The sequence below is a fragment of a genome, unplaced genomic scaffold (genome assembly GCF_019419815.1).
Source record: "Pyrus x bretschneideri cultivar Hongxiangsu unplaced genomic scaffold, Pyrus_bretschneideri_v1 Contig18, whole genome shotgun sequence".
Lineage (NCBI taxonomy): Eukaryota > Viridiplantae > Streptophyta > Magnoliopsida > Rosales > Rosaceae > Pyrus > Pyrus x bretschneideri.
In genome coordinates this window covers 6,891,275-6,909,106 of record NW_025999479.1, presented here as the reverse complement: position 1 = coordinate 6,909,106, position 17,832 = coordinate 6,891,275, and the positions used below count along the sequence as shown (strand labels likewise).

At 38.2% G+C, this 17,832-nt stretch overlaps 2 protein-coding genes, 1 non-coding gene and 1 pseudogene across 3 annotated transcripts; 2 read left to right on the top strand and 2 right to left on the bottom strand.

Moving 5' to 3' along the window:
- The first annotated feature begins 5,023 nt into the window (after nucleotides 1-5,023).
- Nucleotides 5,024-8,189, top strand: LOC103945767 (heptahelical transmembrane protein 4). The gene is made up of 4 exons (XM_009356357.3): nucleotides 5,024-5,332; nucleotides 5,706-5,968; nucleotides 6,217-6,541; nucleotides 7,252-8,189. The coding sequence occupies exons 2-4, from the start codon at nucleotides 5,709-5,711 to the stop codon at nucleotides 7,903-7,905; spliced, it is 1,239 nt and encodes a 412-aa protein (XP_009354632.1). The 5' UTR covers nucleotides 5,024-5,332; nucleotides 5,706-5,708; the 3' UTR covers nucleotides 7,906-8,189.
- Nucleotides 8,190-8,254: 65 nt separating this feature from the next.
- On the bottom strand, nucleotides 8,255-8,328 carry TRNAT-AGU. The gene has a single exon. It is a non-coding gene; the product is annotated as a tRNA-Thr (tRNA).
- Nucleotides 8,329-11,421: 3,093 nt separating this feature from the next.
- Nucleotides 11,422-14,636, top strand: LOC103945770 (annotated as a pseudogene).
- Nucleotides 14,637-16,051: 1,415 nt separating this feature from the next.
- Nucleotides 16,052-16,916, bottom strand: LOC103945768. Its single transcript, XM_009356358.2, has 3 exons — nucleotides 16,801-16,916; nucleotides 16,410-16,719; nucleotides 16,052-16,257 (listed from the first exon to the last, which is right to left on the bottom strand). Exons 1-3 carry the CDS (start codon nucleotides 16,873-16,875, stop codon nucleotides 16,169-16,171), a joined length of 474 nt encoding a protein of 157 aa, XP_009354633.2. The 5' UTR covers nucleotides 16,876-16,916; the 3' UTR covers nucleotides 16,052-16,168.
- Nucleotides 16,917-17,832: the final 916 nt, after the last annotated feature.

Here is a 17,832-nt window from a genome sequence, read left to right as displayed (position 1 = left end):
ATAAGATACGAAACTTTTTCATGACAACACTGTAGTTTTGTTTGTAAACATAGCCCTCGTATACATTCACATTAGTAAGCAAAAGCAAACTTAACCAAAACTAAAAACAAACGAAAACTTTCAATCCCACACCCCCAAACCTAAACTAAGCATTGTCCTCGATGCGTAAAAAAAATGAATGGAATCCAACAATGCAACAAGGTAGAGTATGCATGAAATGAAATAAGACAAAAACTAAAAGACACAAAATAAAAGGAAAGAATACAAACCCATCTAGGTTGCATCCTAGCAAGTGCTTTATTTAACGTCTAGGCAAGACGCGATGGGTATGATGGATAAACGCCTAGGGTGGCAGGAAGTCAAGGTACCTCCGAACCTTGGTCGGAAGAAGTGGTTTCTTTCAAGGGCCTTTGAATATGGTGCGTTAATTCCACAAGGTTAAATTTCCACAAGGACTTGATTGTGATGGTGTTTTTGTCTCTCCCTGTGAATAAAATGCAAGACCATATCCTCTTCCTTTGTTTGAGATGGCAGTAAGGTCTCGTTATCGAACTTCAATTATTTCCCTCTTGAAATGGCAGCAAATCATCTTCCAAAGACTCCAAATATGGCACCTGAAAAGATGTAAAACAACATGGAGAATTCGGCATAGATTTTGAAAAATATTCAATTAAATTAGAGGATAGAGGAAGAGCTTCAAACACTATGTCGCAATAGTTTTCACCAAGCACATCTATGGGTGACTCATCATGCTTTTGTTTGACAAATCTCCCTGGAAAAGGAATTGGTGGAATATATGGCTTGGGAAGAATGTAAGGTTTCTCATCTTCGTAAAGCTCAGGAACCTCACTATGAAAATATGCACTGCAAGCTTCCTTTGGTTGTTCATCCTCCTCTTCTTGATCATCACCACAGATTGATGTTCATTTAACGCTTGGCCAATCTACCCCAGTTGAATTTCTAACTTGGTAAGTGCAGTGGAGTGTTCTTGAATCATGCTACTCGTTGATTGTTGAAATTGTATAGTGCTTTAAGCAAGTAGCTTCAAAATGTCCTCCAAAGTAGTGTCAAAGGATTCCTGTTGTGATGGAGGTGCACATGCTTGATTTAGAGCTTCTATGCTGTTCCAAAAGACATGATCAAAGTTCCTCCAAGCAGGGCTATATGTGTTTGAGAATGATTGCAATGGATCTTGGTTAGAGAAACACATACGGTGTGAGTGCTCTCGGACAAACGTAGGAAACTCATCTCTCATTGGGCAGAATTGAAGAGGATGGCTAGTTTTAGACATAACGACATTCACTGTACATTTCTGTATACGACCTAAAATCAAACAACCTAAAATGTAAATTAAAAATCTAAACTAAGAAAAGAAAAATAGATAGGGTTTCTAAAGCAAGCAATTATAGGGGACTGAAATCAGTCCTCGGCAACGGCGCCAAAATTTTGTTGTGTTCCTTTCAAGTGCAAAAATAAGGATAGTATAATGGCACAAGTAAAGGTGTCGAACCACATGGACTAATTAGACCTCTACAAATTACTAGCTTTATGTGAACCCTAACTAAACAATGAAAATGCAACCTGAATTTAGATTTTTCAATTCCAAACTAAAATAACTTAAAAATGCAAGAAAGATAAAAATAAATGATAGGTCGATTCAGAAATAATGGGAATGGAACTAGGGATATCGATTTCACCATTACAAGCCAATTCCATGAAATTTAAGTCAAAATGAATTCAACTCTCCAATCCGCAACTAGGGTTTGTTTTACTTATTTATGATCATCCATTTGATGTGTGGTTGTGATCAAGTACTCCTAATCTGCAACCTAGTTGTGATGTTCAACTTAAATTACCAAATAAGAATCTATTAAGACCTTGAAAACTTCCAAGAATCAAAGAAATCACATGGTAAGATGTATGCATAGCAGTTTCTTCATTCATTCACATGTCTACCAAGATTAAGCATGATGTGTACTATAACCTTGATCAAATAATCTGTAAGAAACCATAATGGTGATCAAACATTAAGATAAAAAACAAATTAAGCTATAAAATCAGTGAATGAAACAAGAAAATAGATTGATGAATCGAATACTTTAACTTAATAACATAGAATAGTTTTGCAAGGCTACATCGAAATCCCCAGCTATGAGCTTAATTACACAACATGATTGCAGAATATATAAATATGAAGAACAACATGAGTGAAATTAAATTCATAGAAGAAACCCCCTTGAAGCAATTCTAATGTTGAACTTCTTCAAGAACAGTGCGACTGCGTGGTTTCTTCCGTGGCAGCGAATGGTGAAGGAAATAGGGTTTTGTTTATGGAAGAAAGGCCAAAGAAAGAGAAGAGATAGAGTTCTAGGACAACCCAAGGGGGTTTTTGAAAAAGTGATTTGAAACCTAGTATTTATAGGCTAAATGGGGTTGTAGCTGATTGCAAGGTGATCTCAACCATTAAGCAAAGTTTTGAACATTTTTCCTTATTTGGCTCCTCCAAATCAGGCTAGATATTCCAATTCCTTTCCCATTCTGCTCCTAGTCTTCTAACAAGCCAGATTTGTCTTGGATTCTTTATTTGGGCTTTAAAACAGGCCACTTAAACTTCTTTCCACATTTGAATAAGGGTCAACCCCAAAAATGGCATGTTTTTACTTCTTTTGCCTTCAAATTGATCCTAAAGTACATGTCTTCTTTTTCCTTCAAATTGATCCTAAAGTACATGTAACTGCACACTAACACAAAATAAGGTAAAATGCAACCAGTTTAACTCAAAAATATCATAAAGAGGCTAGAAATGAATGGTGTAAAAAAGATAAATATCCAACAATTTAAGCTTAAGGGTCACGAGATTCAAGATAAAACCAAACTAAGAGTAGCAAGATTAATTACAACAAAATCCAAAAGGAAATGGAGTTTCAACTTTAACAACCACTGTTTAAGATTTAACAAAATGGAACTCTCCTATAACTCTTGCTCTCAAATAAACTAAAAATCCCTACAAGAATTCCCTCATAATCCTAAAACTCCTTCGATTGTGACGAGTCATCTGAGCCGACAAGAGATCCAGCAATAATGACATCTTCAATAGGGCATCTCCAATGCCTGGACCACTACCAAAATCTTCTGCATCTTCATCTTCATCAGATGAATAAGTAAATCTGATGTGTTTGCCCTTCGAGGTAGGAGTGGAAGAGACATGCTGATGAACATTGATGGTCACACCTTTTCCTTTAACAGCATAGATTGCTTAGCAGCAATGGCACTTGAATGGCCAGAGGATGCAGCTAAGACACCGAAGATGGATCCACGGGACGTTGAGGGACAAGTTTTGTAGGTTGCAGAGACGGCTCGAGGACAAACAATAGAGGATTCATGGATGTTTGACTCATAGATAGTGTGGAGAACGAGTGACTGACAAGTGGTGAAGACACTAATTGACTGACCAAGGACTTAAAATAAAAAAATTGTTTTCTAAGGGAGTTGATTTCGAACTCAAGATATGTTATTTTCTATCCTGGAAAGCATTTAGTGGATGGACTGGTCTAGGATCACCCTAAGCAACAACACACATTACATTGCCCAGGTTCATCATATTTATGTCAAGATCCTTAGTGGTTCTAGGACACAAATCATCCAGGACACTTTTGAACACTAGCATGCTCACATAACTGAGTGATTAGACAAGGATGAATAGTAGAGCCCCCTTGTTGAGTTCTAGAGTGTTTAGACTTAGACAGGATTGACTTGAAAATCAGAAAACCAAAATGCACATCACAACAACACTCTGGCTGACTCAAGGGTAGGGTTGCCATTGTTTGACCTTAGTCTGATCAGTGCAATAAAACAAGATTGTGACAAATGATTCCTTATAGGCTTAGTACCTAGTGTCGGAGTAAGGTGGTACTCCAATGATCACACTGAAACTCTTTATAGATACTAATTTTGGGAAGTGATATTTCTCAGAATCAACGTTATCTAGGGGGCTTCGAGCTTTGTCTTGGGCCTACAAACTTACCCGTGTTTCGCCTCAATACTCCATACTCTGAAGTAAGCTTACTTCAGAAAGATTGGAGGATTATACTATGTTTCACAATGTGGAAGCAAGTGATGAGAAATTTGAAGTATTCTACTCTATCAGGCTTAAAGATCTAAGTAGGACTACTTAATCAAATACGATCAACATGTAAAAGATCAATTCGTTCAAAGAAAAGGTGCAAGAACCCAAGTCCATGACTTGGGCACATTTTCAAATTATAGAAGAAACAGGCCCCTTCCAGGCCAATTAAATCGTCTTAGAATTAAATGTAAAACTACATCTCAGAACTAGTCCCAACATCGATGACATTACCTTATCTGTAGCAGACAGAATTCCACCGGGAGCCTTGGATCAGTAGGAGTGGCTTCTTCCAGTGTTGCCTCGAAGTCGAAACCTGACTCAACTTCTTCAGACACCTCCAGCACCGTGACCTCCCCTATATATATGTATGTATGTATCAAACTCAGGCTGTTTGATTCCTATATAAGTATCACACTCACTCAAACTGCAATGAAGGCTTACAAGTAGAGAGAAATATTTAGATAGTACATATTCTTTAAGAGAAAAGCTTAACTCCTTAAGATTGAGGAGGAGTTCCTCATCAATTTACTTCGTGTTCTATTTAGAAAACTTTTTGTTTATAATCAAAACTGTTATGTTATAAATATCTTTTCTACAAAAAATAAAAAATTAAAATCAAGACCGTTTATTTAATTGAGTTACAAGTTAATTATGAATCACATGACACATACAAATCCTGATAATATTAAACTTCAAATTCAATATCTAAAATAAAAGAACACCTCAATTTTAAGTCAGTTAGAAGATGACAGATTGACGGTTGATGATGAACACTTTTACCGCTGAAAGACTGCCTTGACTTAATCATAAAGCACGGTGATAAAATATCTTCATTTTCATTCATCACGAGACAAGTCATTTTCCTACAAGACGTGCCAAACTTTGTAACACTTATTAATTGGCGACCCAATCGACCTCCTCGGCATCTCCGCATCTCCCCAATCGAATCTCTCACCTCAATTCCCAAATCTCTATTTTAATAACCCACGTCCACGTTCCCCTCGTGGGTTCTTCTCATAATCCAATTATTTTTTTTTGGCACTTTCTCACAAGGACAACTCTCTTTTCTCTGATTATCACCGCTCCGTTGTTTACACAAATATATATAAAAAGGACGAACTCCGAAACCCCCATCTGGGACAGAAGAGGGATCTCCGTCTGGGGGCTGCTTTGGTTGTTCTCAGCCGGCGGGTCTTCAATTTTTAGGTATGTTTTCTCATCTGGGTTTTGCTTGAAATGCTTTGATTTCCCACCATTACTTACTAATTGTGATTAGATTGTTAATATTGGATTTGCATGCCTTTAATTTGGCTTTGGTTTCCAAGAAAATGTGGCAAAAGAAAATGGACAGTGAGATTAGGACTAATGGGTTTGCGGATTCTCTCTGCAAGTGTTGAATTTTGACTACAAAAGTAAAAAAATTGATGCAAATTTGGATTTTTTTTACGTTGGATTTGATAAAGATCATTGCTTTAGGATCTGGGTTCACTTTTTGGTATTTTATAATTTTGTCTGGCGACCAAATGGAGAATTTTTCATTTCTGTTAAGTGTGACATTGTATGATTTGGGGTTGAACAGAAAATGGGGAGCGAAGTCGAAAATTTTGAAGATCCAAAACTTGCACCTGAAGCAATGGAGAACAATCGGGCATCTTCGTCAAAGGAAGGCAAAGGAAAGCGGCTGTGGAAGAAGGTGAAGTATCAGCTGGTTGAGTACCACAGTTTGCCGAACTACTTGAGGGACAATGAGTTCATTTTGGGCCATTACCGGTCCGAATGGCCATTGAAGCAGGTCTTGCTTAGTATGTTTACCATCCACAACGAGACGCTAAATGTTTGGACGTAAGCCTCTATCCGTTTACGAGTAATATTTTTTGAAAATTGTATGTTTGTACATAAATGGTTAATAGGTCTGATGCTTTCAGATAAAAGCTATTAATCGGGTGTTTTTTCAAACAGTTGCTATGTTTCCCCTTTTGAACTTTGCAATATTTAATGAGAAAGTAAAAACTGTTTACAATATTCCTTTTTTCTTCTGAAGTTAACTATAGTGGATTAAACTGTGAATATGACAATTTATTGCTTTCCAGGCATTTGATCGGATTCTTCCTTTTTCTTTCCCTGACCATATACACTGCAATTAAGGTTCCAGAGGTTGTTGATCTTCATGCTCTACAGCATTTTCCTGATGTGCTCAAAAAGGCTGATCTGCACAAATTAAGTGAAGAATTCATGACATGCCTCCCTTCCCTACCCAACATGCCAGATCTAAACAGACTTAGAGAAGAGTTAAAGACATCATTAACTTCAATGGATCTGCTGCCGTCACTCTCTGGTTGGCATGTTATGGAACTTCTGAATAATTGTTTGCCACAACGATTCTCCCATGGCAACCAAACCGATGTTTGTGTTCTGGTAAATGCCCTACCTTTAAAGCCCCAGTACCCTATTTATAAGGCATTGATGTTCTAGCATAATGTGCTTCGAGTTTTATCATTTATTGAGATCATTTTTAGTATAAATGTGGTTTGCAGAACTGTTTCCCTTAATGGTTTGGCTTCTTAAATTTTTGTATAGCTATCCATGTAAGATGATAGGTAAGAAAGTCGAGTGATTGTTGCCCATTATTTCCTAAATGGTTTATCTCATGTGGTGGATGTGTTCTTAACGGTGAACGATCCATTATAATCTTATTGTGTGACTAAATAGTGCTAGTTGCAAAGCATCCGTAGCCCCTTGATATTAAATTTAACACACACACCCCAATCCATTATAATCTTATTGTGTGACTAAGTAGTGCTAGTTGGAAAGCATCCGTAGCCCCTTGATATTAAATTTAACACACACACACCCCGATCTATTATAATCTTATTGTGTGACTAAATAGTGCTAATGACGAAATAGTGCTAGTTGCAATGCATCCGTTGCCCCTGATATTAAAAATAACACACACACACACAGAGAAACGCACACAATTTAATCATGTGACTCTTTGGAGCATTAAATTTGTAAAAGGATGAGCAGTTAGAATCCCCAATTCATATAATCCATTGTCAATGTTAATGTAGTTTTGCAGATGCGTCGAGCTAATAGATTACTTTTATTTGTTGTTTGCATTAATGCAGCGTAGCATGAAGGAGGATGTAGCAAACATAATAGCACCACTGATGATTAGACCAATCACAAGATGGCCGTTTTTTGCGTTCTTGGGGGGAGCCATGTTTTGCTTGCTGACCAGCAGCGCATGCCATCTTCTCTCTTGCCACTCTGAACGCATGTCATATATCATGCTCAGGATGGACTATGCTGGAATTGCAGCCCTTATATCCACTTCCTTCTACCCTCTCGTCTACTACACCTTCATGTGCGACCCTTTCTTCTGCGCCCTCTACATGGGATTCATAACCCTCTTGGGAATTGCCACAGTCTTGGTTTCCCTCGTCCCAGTCTTTCAAAATCCCGAATACCGAATTGTCCGTGTATCTCTTTTTCTTGGCATGGGCCTGTCCGGGATTTTACCCGTTATGCACAAACTCATCTTGTTTTCTGATCAACCTGAGGCACTCCATACAACCGGGTATGAGATTCTGATGGGGCTTCTTTACGGGGTTGGAGCCCTGGTTTATGCCACAAGGATTCCAGAAAGATGGATGCCAGGGAAATTCGACATAGCAGGGCACAGCCACCAGCTGTTTCACGTATTGGTAGTGGCAGGCGCATACACCCATTACCGTGCAGGGCTCGTCTACCTCAAATGGCGCGACTTAGCGGGTTGCTGAATTGTTGAAATAGGAAGATCTCCTCTAGACTCTAGTACTTGTGGTAAGGTCTTTGTTGTTATCTTATGTGTAGGTGAAGAATGGAGTTTGTGTAGTGCAGATAATGTAATTTCCAATTTGTGACCGAATCAGGCACAGAAAATCGTGTTTGGTTAGGGGGAAAAGGAAAAAAGAAAAAAAATTGTATTGGAGCATTTAATTGGACATGTATAGAACTTGTGGTAAATAAGGATTTTGTGTTCATTTCAAAATTCAATAAGATGATGAAGCCGGATTTGCGATCACTCTTCTCGCAGGTGCGACTGTGCAATACTTGAGCAAAGAGGAAGTAAAAAAAATACTGAACTTTTGCTTTCATTGAGAGTTGAACTCAAGACCTCCCGCTTACTAAACGGGTGCTCTAACCAACTGAGCTATGAAAGCTGCTTGTGGGTTATACCATCAGAATTATTTTTGACAACACTTCCGCCTGTGGGTTTACTTTATCCAGACATTTTATCCAATTTTCCTTTTCCCATGCGGTCGCTTTTCCCATTCATCCGTACTTTCTGAACTCATTAGCATGGAAATTGTGAGAAGAAAATTTGTATATTTAAGTGATATCCCTATTGCCAGAAGTTTTAAATTTGATTCTTGCAAAATGTGGATTTGAACTACATTCTTGCTACTTTATTATGATGCTTATCTCATTAATAAATGAATTTCTAATTATGATTAATGAATTTTTTTTTTTTTTAGTGTGTATAAGTAATGAGTTTGGTTAAAGTTTTACTTTAATTTTATTAATTCTTCGATATTAATTTTAAGGGTCAACTAAATTGTACAAGAAATGTCTCATACGTGTTCCGGACGTTCAAACTTAAATTAGCAGAATTAGTAAATTATTTAAAGTCGTGAAAATTCCCACTAAATTAAATTAGTAGAACTTCGTCCAAACTACAATAGTCGCAATCATAACTACACAATCAAAGGAGATGCCACGGAGCTTTGTCCCCCTCCATACTTAATGTCTCACAATGAATCACATATGCATTTTGAGGTGAACTAAACAACAAGAAGTTCATCTAAACTACTAAAGGAGGGAGGTTGGCTCCGAAATGTGGTGAGCTTGGCCTCAAAACCCGGTGAGAAGCGTTTCTCAGAAAACAACAAAGATGATAATCCAAATTTTACATTGTCATTTTGTGTTTGGTTGAACCGCAGTAAAGTAGAAGCCATAGTCCAAACTTGACCTTTCTTCTTTCTCCTATCATAGGTCGTTCATTTCTGCTCATAAAATCCCAGACCACAACAAGCACTGCAATTATTACCTGGTCCAACTTCAATTCCCCGAAACTACAATGTATGTCATTTCAAGTAAATGATCCTTACACTTCGGGGTGTGCAGTCAGGTAGTCAGAATTTTTAAATAATGGGTCATAATATTAACAAAAAAATTTCATAAGCTATTTCGTCAAGCACTTAGTAAACACTTGTTAATTCCTATCAACATATGCCGGAACTTTATGCCACCATATGCCGACAATGAATATTACTTGTAAAGGCTTGTTAAGAGTGGATGCAAGATACTATGGAGTAATTTTGAAGACTACCAAGGTTTTTCAAGCTAAAGTATTTCATACAAAACGAGAGAAAATGAAGACAAATATGATAAAAGAAAATAGTAGTAGAAGAGGAGGTTGTAATTTAGTTTGTCTTAGTTGTTTATATAGGTCAAATACACTGTACAAACAAATATACATAGGGTTTTTGAAGCTATTAGGGTCAAAGACAACCTAAGACCCATCTATCGCACTTGTGGTGTGTACAAGTGAAGGTTTGGAATATATAAAGAAATCGGAAGTGCTGCCAAATTGAAAAACTTTGGTCAATATAAAATCACATGACTATTCTTATGTCATTGTTGAAGAGTGTATTCTGGTGCGACGATCGATCACACACTAAAACATTAGATTTTTGTGTATGTTATGAATCAGTGTCACAATGGTGATATTAATAATGTGCAGATTATTAACTTGTAATTTTAAAAACATTATTTCCCTCTAGGTGTCAATTAGGGCATTTTCTTCAATTGTTAGATGCGGAGAGAGATATATACGATGCTTCTTCTTGTAGCTATTATGTTTCTGGTTATCGCCTACTTACAATTTTTCAACTAGTAACTTGAATGGCTAACCACTTGAAACTTGATCCTGCATTCATCTCGAGGGTCGGGCGAGAACCAACAGATCTACGTCTTTGTTTTTAATGTTCAATTTTTTTATCAGCTTAGTTAATTAAAAACATTCATTTTTATATTCGAGATTTCGAGTTTAATTTTCCATCCCCTCATTATAATTTGTAAATATAAAAGAAGAAAAAAAATTACTTTTTAAAGTAATATCGAATTTGTTACAAAATTCTCTCTTTTGTTGGTTATGTTTGGAGAAAAGCGAACTCTAAATGTATACTTATATTAACTCATTATCTGCATGTGGTCAATATCCTAGTAAATTGGATTTTGAGTGTTTTTACCCATGCGCTTTGAGTTTGAAATTCTATCATTCTCTAAATTAATGTACTAGTTTATCCATGTTCTTAATAATAGTAAATAAAAATAAAAATAACTCATTATCTCACAATGTATCATAGTTTAGAATGACCAAAGAGGTTAATTTTACACCGTCTTACGAATATAACTAAACCAATCATGAACTGGACTTCAATTAATCATTGAGGCTTTGCTTTGATTGATCACTAAAGCTTTGCTTCGATTTGATCACTGAGGCTTCCCACATCCGCCTTCAAGCTAACAAGGAAGTACACCGCCTTGGCCGTCTTGTTCCGGAATAAAGATTTTTTCCGGATCTCTTCTATCAAATTCATCAAATCTATCAATATTGGTATTTAAAATTTGATTCAATGATTAAAGTTATTATAACTTTTAAAGGGGGCTTCTGTTTATGGCTGTTGAATCAAATTTCAAAGATTCAAATTGATGAATTAGGTGTATTTAATGGAAGGGATCCGAAAATGATTCCTTTCCCTTCATTCCGGCTATGATTTCACATTGTTCAAGAAACCCCCTCTGTAATTTGTGATCTACTTATGGGGTCTCCTCCAGTCATTGTACTCAGTAGCCTTTTAGCCTTTTAATGAATCTATGCTTCTTATTTTAAAACAAAATAAAGAAATAAATTATGAACTTGATTTCTTTTAGAATAATGTTATTCATATACTTATTGTTATTTGTCACACATTCTTATTAACTTCAGTCATTGATCTTCTTTAATTCATTTAACCTAATAGTCGAAAATTAAGAAATATGTGTAAGAAGTACAAATAGATGTGTGAATAACACTATCATTCTTTTATACAAGTGATATGTGAAGTGGCGAAAATCAAATCCTTAACCGCAAATGCAAGGATACACGCTGCTTGGTTACTTGAACTAAAATCTCTTTGCTATGATCTTGAGATCATGCGACAATGATTTGCATTAGTGGGTTGCAAATTTATAAGCTGAAATCTGATGGATCATCACTTGTTTGAATGTTGCCACCGAAATATAAATGGGTTATTACCAATCAACATCATACCTAAATCAATTCGAGATTATGCCCACTCTAATTACCAAATCAATTCCTTCCCAATACAAGTTTCGAAACATCCCCATGTTCATTATGACACGAAGTGGGTCCATGTCCTTTCTTCCCTCACAAAAATGACCGTAATACCCTCAGCCGTTCCACTCTTGTGAATCATGCCCACACTGTAAAAATTGTATATGGTCTGGGTTATAAAAGTAAAAGCACAAAATTCTAATTTCCACCCCCAAAGTGTCGGTTCGTAAAGACATGCATCCACGTGTCAGCTTGATGAAGGCGTAAGCCAGACAACGGGACCCCAACGACTGCCGTAGATCATGGCGCACTTTAGCATCTTTGGCTCGACTAAACCGATTATGCACTCTACACTCCCCCGCTTAAACCCTTCTGCTAACAAGTCCACAATAGAAGCTGTACGAAACCCTTATTCAGTGGCCGCAAAACGACACCGTTAAGAACCCAACCCTGTCGCATTTGCCATTTCCAATACTCTCCTCTGAGCTTCCTCCAATGTCGAAACCCTATACCAGAACCAGGCCTTCTTCCTGGGTCGCCGACAGCCTGCTCTTCTTCGGCGGCGCATTTCTCGCTCTTCTCCTCCTCCTCACTCTCCGGACCTTCGTAAGCCCTTCTTCCATCCCCAATTTCAGTCGGACGGTAACTCGGCCGCCGACCGCCGCCGAACCTGATGAATGCGCCGACGACGATAACCTGCGCCTGGACCCGACGAACCAGACCTTCTACGACGACCGGGAGGTCCGGTACACGCTCGGGCAGCCGGTTCAGGACTGGGACGAGAAGCGGCGGCAGTGGCTGCTGCACCACCCGTCGTTGGCGGCGGGAGCCGAGGGAAGGATTCTGATGGTGACGGGATCCCAGCCGTCCGCGTGTCGAAATCCTATCGGCGATGACCTGCTATTGAGATTCTTCAAGAACAAGGTGGATTACTGTAGAATCCACGAACACGAAATCTTCTACAACAACGCGTTGCTGCACCCGCGGATGGGGAGATACTGGGCCAAGCTCCCCGTAATCCGGGCCGCCATGGTGGCCCACCCGGAGGCCGAGTGGATCTGGTGGGTCGACTCGGACGCGTTGTTCACCGACATGGAGTTCAAGCTCCCGCTGGACCGGTACAAGAACCACAACTTCGTCGTCCACGGGTGGACCCACCTCGTCATGGAGACGCACAGCTGGACCGGGCTCAACGCCGGTGTGTTCCTAATCCGGAACTCCCAGTGGGCCATGGACTTTCTCGAGGTGTGGGCCAGCATGGGCCCGCAGACTCCGGACTACGAGAAATGGGGGGAGACCCTCCGGTCAACGTTCAAGGACAAGGCGTTCCCGGAGTCGGACGATCAGACGGGCCTCGCTTACTTGATATACAAGGAGAAGGATAAATGGGCGGACAAGATTTATCTGGAGAGCGAGTACTATTTCGAAGGGTACTGGGCGGAGATTGTGGGGACGCTAGATAAGATCGAGGCCAGGTACGCGGAGATAGAGAGAGGGGAGGAGGACAGTGCGGTGCGTTTAAGGAGGCGGCACGCGGAAAAGGTGAGCGAGCAGTACGGTGCGTTTAGGGAGGAGTACTTGCGTGAGGCCGGGTATGGTAAGGGAAGCTGGAGGCGGCCGTTTGTCACGCACTTTACCGGATGCCAGCCTTGCAGCGGGGCCCACAATGAAATGTATTCCGGGCAGTCGTGCTGGGACGGGATGCGGAAGGCGCTGAATTTCGCGGATAACCAGGTGCTCCGTAAATATGGGTACGTGCACCCGAGCACAGGGGATAGTGCGGCCACTCCGGTGCCGTTTGATTACCCGGCCGAGTTCTGAAAAGGTGCGCATTAGCATATAGCTTTTGATTGATTGCTTTTTTGCTTTTGGCTTTTGCTTGTCCTGCTTTTGGAAAAATTTGAAGGACGGAAATGTACATCTATATAAGTGGTGAGAAATTTTATTTTGTAAGTTATTAACTTTTTAATACACATATCTCACTATTTATATAACGACACGTGATGTACCATCCTGTGTAATGGGCACACTGAAAAATCTCTCTTGCTTTTAAGGGTTTGGCTTTTGTAAAGCTGAATTAATTAATTAAAAGAACGGTTAATGACATTCCAAAAATCTTATTTTATACTCCTTATAAGCGTATTTTTCTTTCCAAATATAAAAAGTTTGAAATGTAAAATGAGATTTTTGGAATACTAATAACAAGTCCCCTGATTAGTTAGCTAAATTATGGTTGATCGGAGTATGATGAGATTAAAGCAGTTGACTTGGACTAAATTCTATACATGGCAACTACGAAGGTAACTAAAATATTGGATGTTTGTTCTGAGTTTGGAAGTTAAGTTGCCCATGTCAAATGTATGTAGGGCAGCTGTTGATGATGATGAAAAATTGGGAAAAACCCTAATGAAATCTTAATTGTTGTCAGGAATAAGGATGAATGTAATTGTTTTTTTTAATGGGAAATTTAAGACTTGTAAGTTATATCAAACACGAAAGAAACACATTTATTTTTGTTAATTTCTCATGATTGTTTTATTAGGGATTTTGTGTCACATAGCTATCTTACCTACCCCTTTTTATTTTGGCATTGTATCAATTCATTCAAAACGATAACATCTACACTCAGGGAGTGGGCTAAGCCTTACAATTCCTGGCCATAATGATGTGGTTTAACTTCAATATTTAGCTAAGAGGAAACCACTAGACTACGTACTAAGGAGCGAGAGACTTGCTTCTTAATCAGAAATATTGACAGATTTGCATAATTAATGACTTTATGTTGGGGCATTTCAAGATAGAGTTTGGTGGATTCAAAATAAATGACTTTATTGAAGTTTATGATGTTTTTTTTTCTTCATGTTTTGATGGCATGCAGATGGCAGGAGCTTATATGGAGGAGGCACTTTCACGTTACGTAGGAAACACTTTAATCTCTATTTTCTGTTGAGATTTTCTTCTACATTATTTCTCCCCCTCCTACTTCTTACTCTATTTACATACATACATATATATATCGGAGATGTATATATAAGTTATGAGTGCATCTCTCCCTTCCCTCTCGCCTCTGATTTCTTTGGATGTATTTCTTGTAAATTCACATATCACTATGCAATAAATTTGGTTCACCAAACTTGCAAGCTCCCACAACTTACAGCCTCTTTACCATTCTAGCCGAAATTTAGCAATACCAAGACTTGTGCCAAAGAGCGAACTAGCTCTTAATTCATTGGTACATGTTTTAAGTTTGAAACACCCCGCTCTCTTCCCTTTGCTATAACAAGAAAAAATAAACAAAAGAAAATGAAAAAACTTAGATGTGATGAATGTAGGACATCAAACGACATTGCACAAAACTGGCAAGTGGCAACGGTACAACTCCTAATCAATGTTCTTGTTCGATATCTAGGATTAGAATGCATTGTCACTTAGTACTACGATCTAGTGGTATTCCTCTTTACTTGTAAGTGAGAGGTCTTAGATTCAACTATCACCGAAGATAAATTTGAATCACATTATTGCTAGCTCATTGTGAGGCCAAGCCTATTCTCTCCCCGTAGTGTAGCCAACATCATTTGTTAATAATTATAATAATAATAATAATACAAGTTCAATGAGTATTAAGGGTAGAGGTGGATTTTGAGGAGATTAGACATAAATGAAACTTCTCCCTTCTAATCCTACCATCTTATAGAGATTGGGACGGATAGTATTCTTGACAAGTAATTTATCATCCATCTTCAAGTTGGACATAACTTTTTTATTTCTTCTTTCAACATATCTTGAATATAGTGGATTATTTATTCAATCCAATCTTAGACATTAAACGAGACTAATAAATTGAAGGTAGAAGATACATTCGTAAGTTACTCCTTTTATTAATGGGAACTTTAAATCCCCTCAAAATAGTAGGATTATGAGTAATAAGTTTTCTTTATTATAATTTGAAAGTCGCATTTATTTCTTCATCCAACATCCAAAATAAGTTTTGCGTACCAAATCGATTCGAACCCATAATTGCGGTGGAAGATTGGGTAGAACAATGTCAAACCCAAAGGCAAACCAAACAATGAAGTTGCTAAGCCGATGGTTAAGATGTTAATTAGGTAGTCCACTAGCGCTTCAACAATAGTGTTCAACCGAGTTACAGTGCCGTCGCTGTCTGGTGCACAACGTCAGGTTGTCTACGGCGTTTTTGGAGGCAATCAGTTGTTCGCGCCTATTCTCAAATTTCTTCATACCGATCCCATATTTGGAGCAAAACCCACCTTCTTGAATCCCAGGTATGTCGTTTTTGCCAAAGGGTAACAAAAAGTATGGAACGTAGGCCACATCCAGTGTGCTGAAAATCCCACTTCAGATAACAGTGGTACCACGCCCGGCCAAGTTTCTACTGTTATCTGACATGGGATTTTCAGTTTCATTTTCCAACAATTCAGTTAAAGAGAATGCCATTCTCTAAAGCTAGCCACAGTTTTCAGTTTCAGTTTGATTTTAATACAATGCAGGAGAACGAAAACTGTGATGGGAAAGAGAGAATTCCATGACAGTAATGTAGGTCAATAACATAATTCTTGTATGCGATTCAACACTTAAGTGTACAAACCAATACAAATCATTCATGTAAGCAACATCGAATAGTTTAATATTTGCCCTTCCTTTCAAACTTGCTCTCTTTCTCTAGCCTGCTTCTTTGCCTTCCTCCTTTGCTTTACTTTGTTCTGATTACTGCAAGCAGGTGGCTCATCTCCTGAACAAATGCAGCCTCACGTTAATTTTTGGAGCCGTTTGATAACCATTTCCTTTTCGGTTTCAAAAATTTGAAAACTGAAAACAAAATGGGTATTGATGCCCTTCAATTTGTTACATAAATTATCAAAACAAATCTGTCAACTTTCTAACCCGGTTCCTCGGTGACAGCAGCGCCAGGTTTCTCAGAGGCGTTACGTCGAACACCTTGTGCTTCATTGTCACATTGATCGGTTGCTGAAGGTAATAGAGGCCCAATAATTTCCCTACGGCGAGAAGCATCTTCCTTGAGCTTCTTTTTGCGGAGTCTCTTCCTCTGAGCCCTTGTAAGTCTCTGAGCCTCACTTTCGTCATTGCCGTCGTCTTCGCTGCTCGTTGCTGAAGACCCACTTTCCCCTAAGCCGTCTGCTTCAAAGTCCTCGCCTAAAATGCTCAACGGTACGTTTCCAGGCTCATCTTTTGGCTGTAAAAATAATCCATGTATAAAAAGTTGCAGAAAAACTGTAAAATCAGAGAGAGAGAGAGAGAGAGAAAGAGAGAGTACTGGAGGTGATGGAGGAGGATGGAGCATGTTGAGGACGGCCTCATGCAGCTTGCGTCGTTTCTCCTCCCTGAGCATTTTTATGGAATAAGACCAATCTCCATCAAAGGAAATGTCAAATTATAAGAATCAAATTACAATTGATAGCTGATGTGACAATTTGAAACCTTATGTCAAATTTGGTAATTCTCCGACTTGTCAAATGTTATTTTATTATTTAAATAAAACTTTAAATGATTGTAATTATTAAAAAAATGTTGAAATAAAATTTTTATTGGTTGAAATGTTACTGGAATAAGGGATCCACTATTAAAATGAATTAAAAATAAATTTGACATCAAATCACTAAGCTTCCAAATCCAATAAACAAATAACACTTCGGTTGGAGAGACTTTTGATGTCAAATATGCACAGTGACATTCTACCTAGGATTTTGATATCTCCTTTGAAGACGCTAAAAAAAACCCAATTGGTTCAATTCGTTGCTTCATTTACATGTTATTTAACTCAAGCTTTGTGTTTGAAGAAGAAAGTTAGCTAACTTAAGCTTTTGAGTTTGAAGAAGAAAGTTTGCCTGCCACTCTTTTTTTATTCACAAGTTATAGTTGACACTAATTTACGGGAGCAACTTACTTAGTTTTTATAAAATGTAGTGCAAAAAAATGTACACATTCAGTCATATCAGTAGCTCAGAATACCATAAATGACAGTGCAGTCGTCCTAATTTTCAAAGAAGAGATTAAAATTTGAGTGCAATTTTAGTGCAAGAAGCGGACACAGTATCCTGACTAACTGATATCATCAACGTCTACTTTAGTAGTATAACGTTGCCATGCAAATTTGTAATTGCAGCTTTCAATTAAGAAGATTTTTAACATCTAAAACAAATTGAAGTTACATCCACATCCAATACTCTTTATGTCCATAGAGTTATATATTTACAAATTTATTGAACACCATTCCTTATTCGAATGAGTCAATTGTTCTAAACTAAACCAAAAACCAATCAAGCATTAAACAAAACATAATGATTTT

Bases quoted from the DNA above. Each gene is read 5' to 3' on its own strand.
- LOC103945768 (XM_009356358.2), bottom strand. From the start codon at position 16,875: ATGCTCAGGGAGGAGAAACGACGCAAGCTGCATGAGGCCGTCCTCAAC. The intron at 16,720-16,800 runs GTACTCTCTCTT...TTATTTTTACAG, and splicing joins ATCCTCCTCCATCACCTCCA to CCAAAAGATGAGCCTGGAAA. The intron at 16,258-16,409 runs GTTAGAAAGTTG...GCATTTGTTCAG, and splicing joins TGCTGTCACCGAGGAACCGG to GAGATGAGCCACCTGCTTGC.
- LOC103945767 (XM_009356357.3), top strand. From the start codon at position 5,709: ATGGGGAGCGAAGTCGAAAATTTTGAAGATCCAAAACTTGCACCTGAA. The intron at 5,969-6,216 runs GTAAGCCTCTAT...ATTGCTTTCCAG, and splicing joins GAGACGCTAAATGTTTGGAC to GCATTTGATCGGATTCTTCC. The intron at 6,542-7,251 runs GTAAATGCCCTA...GCATTAATGCAG, and splicing joins AAACCGATGTTTGTGTTCTG to CGTAGCATGAAGGAGGATGT.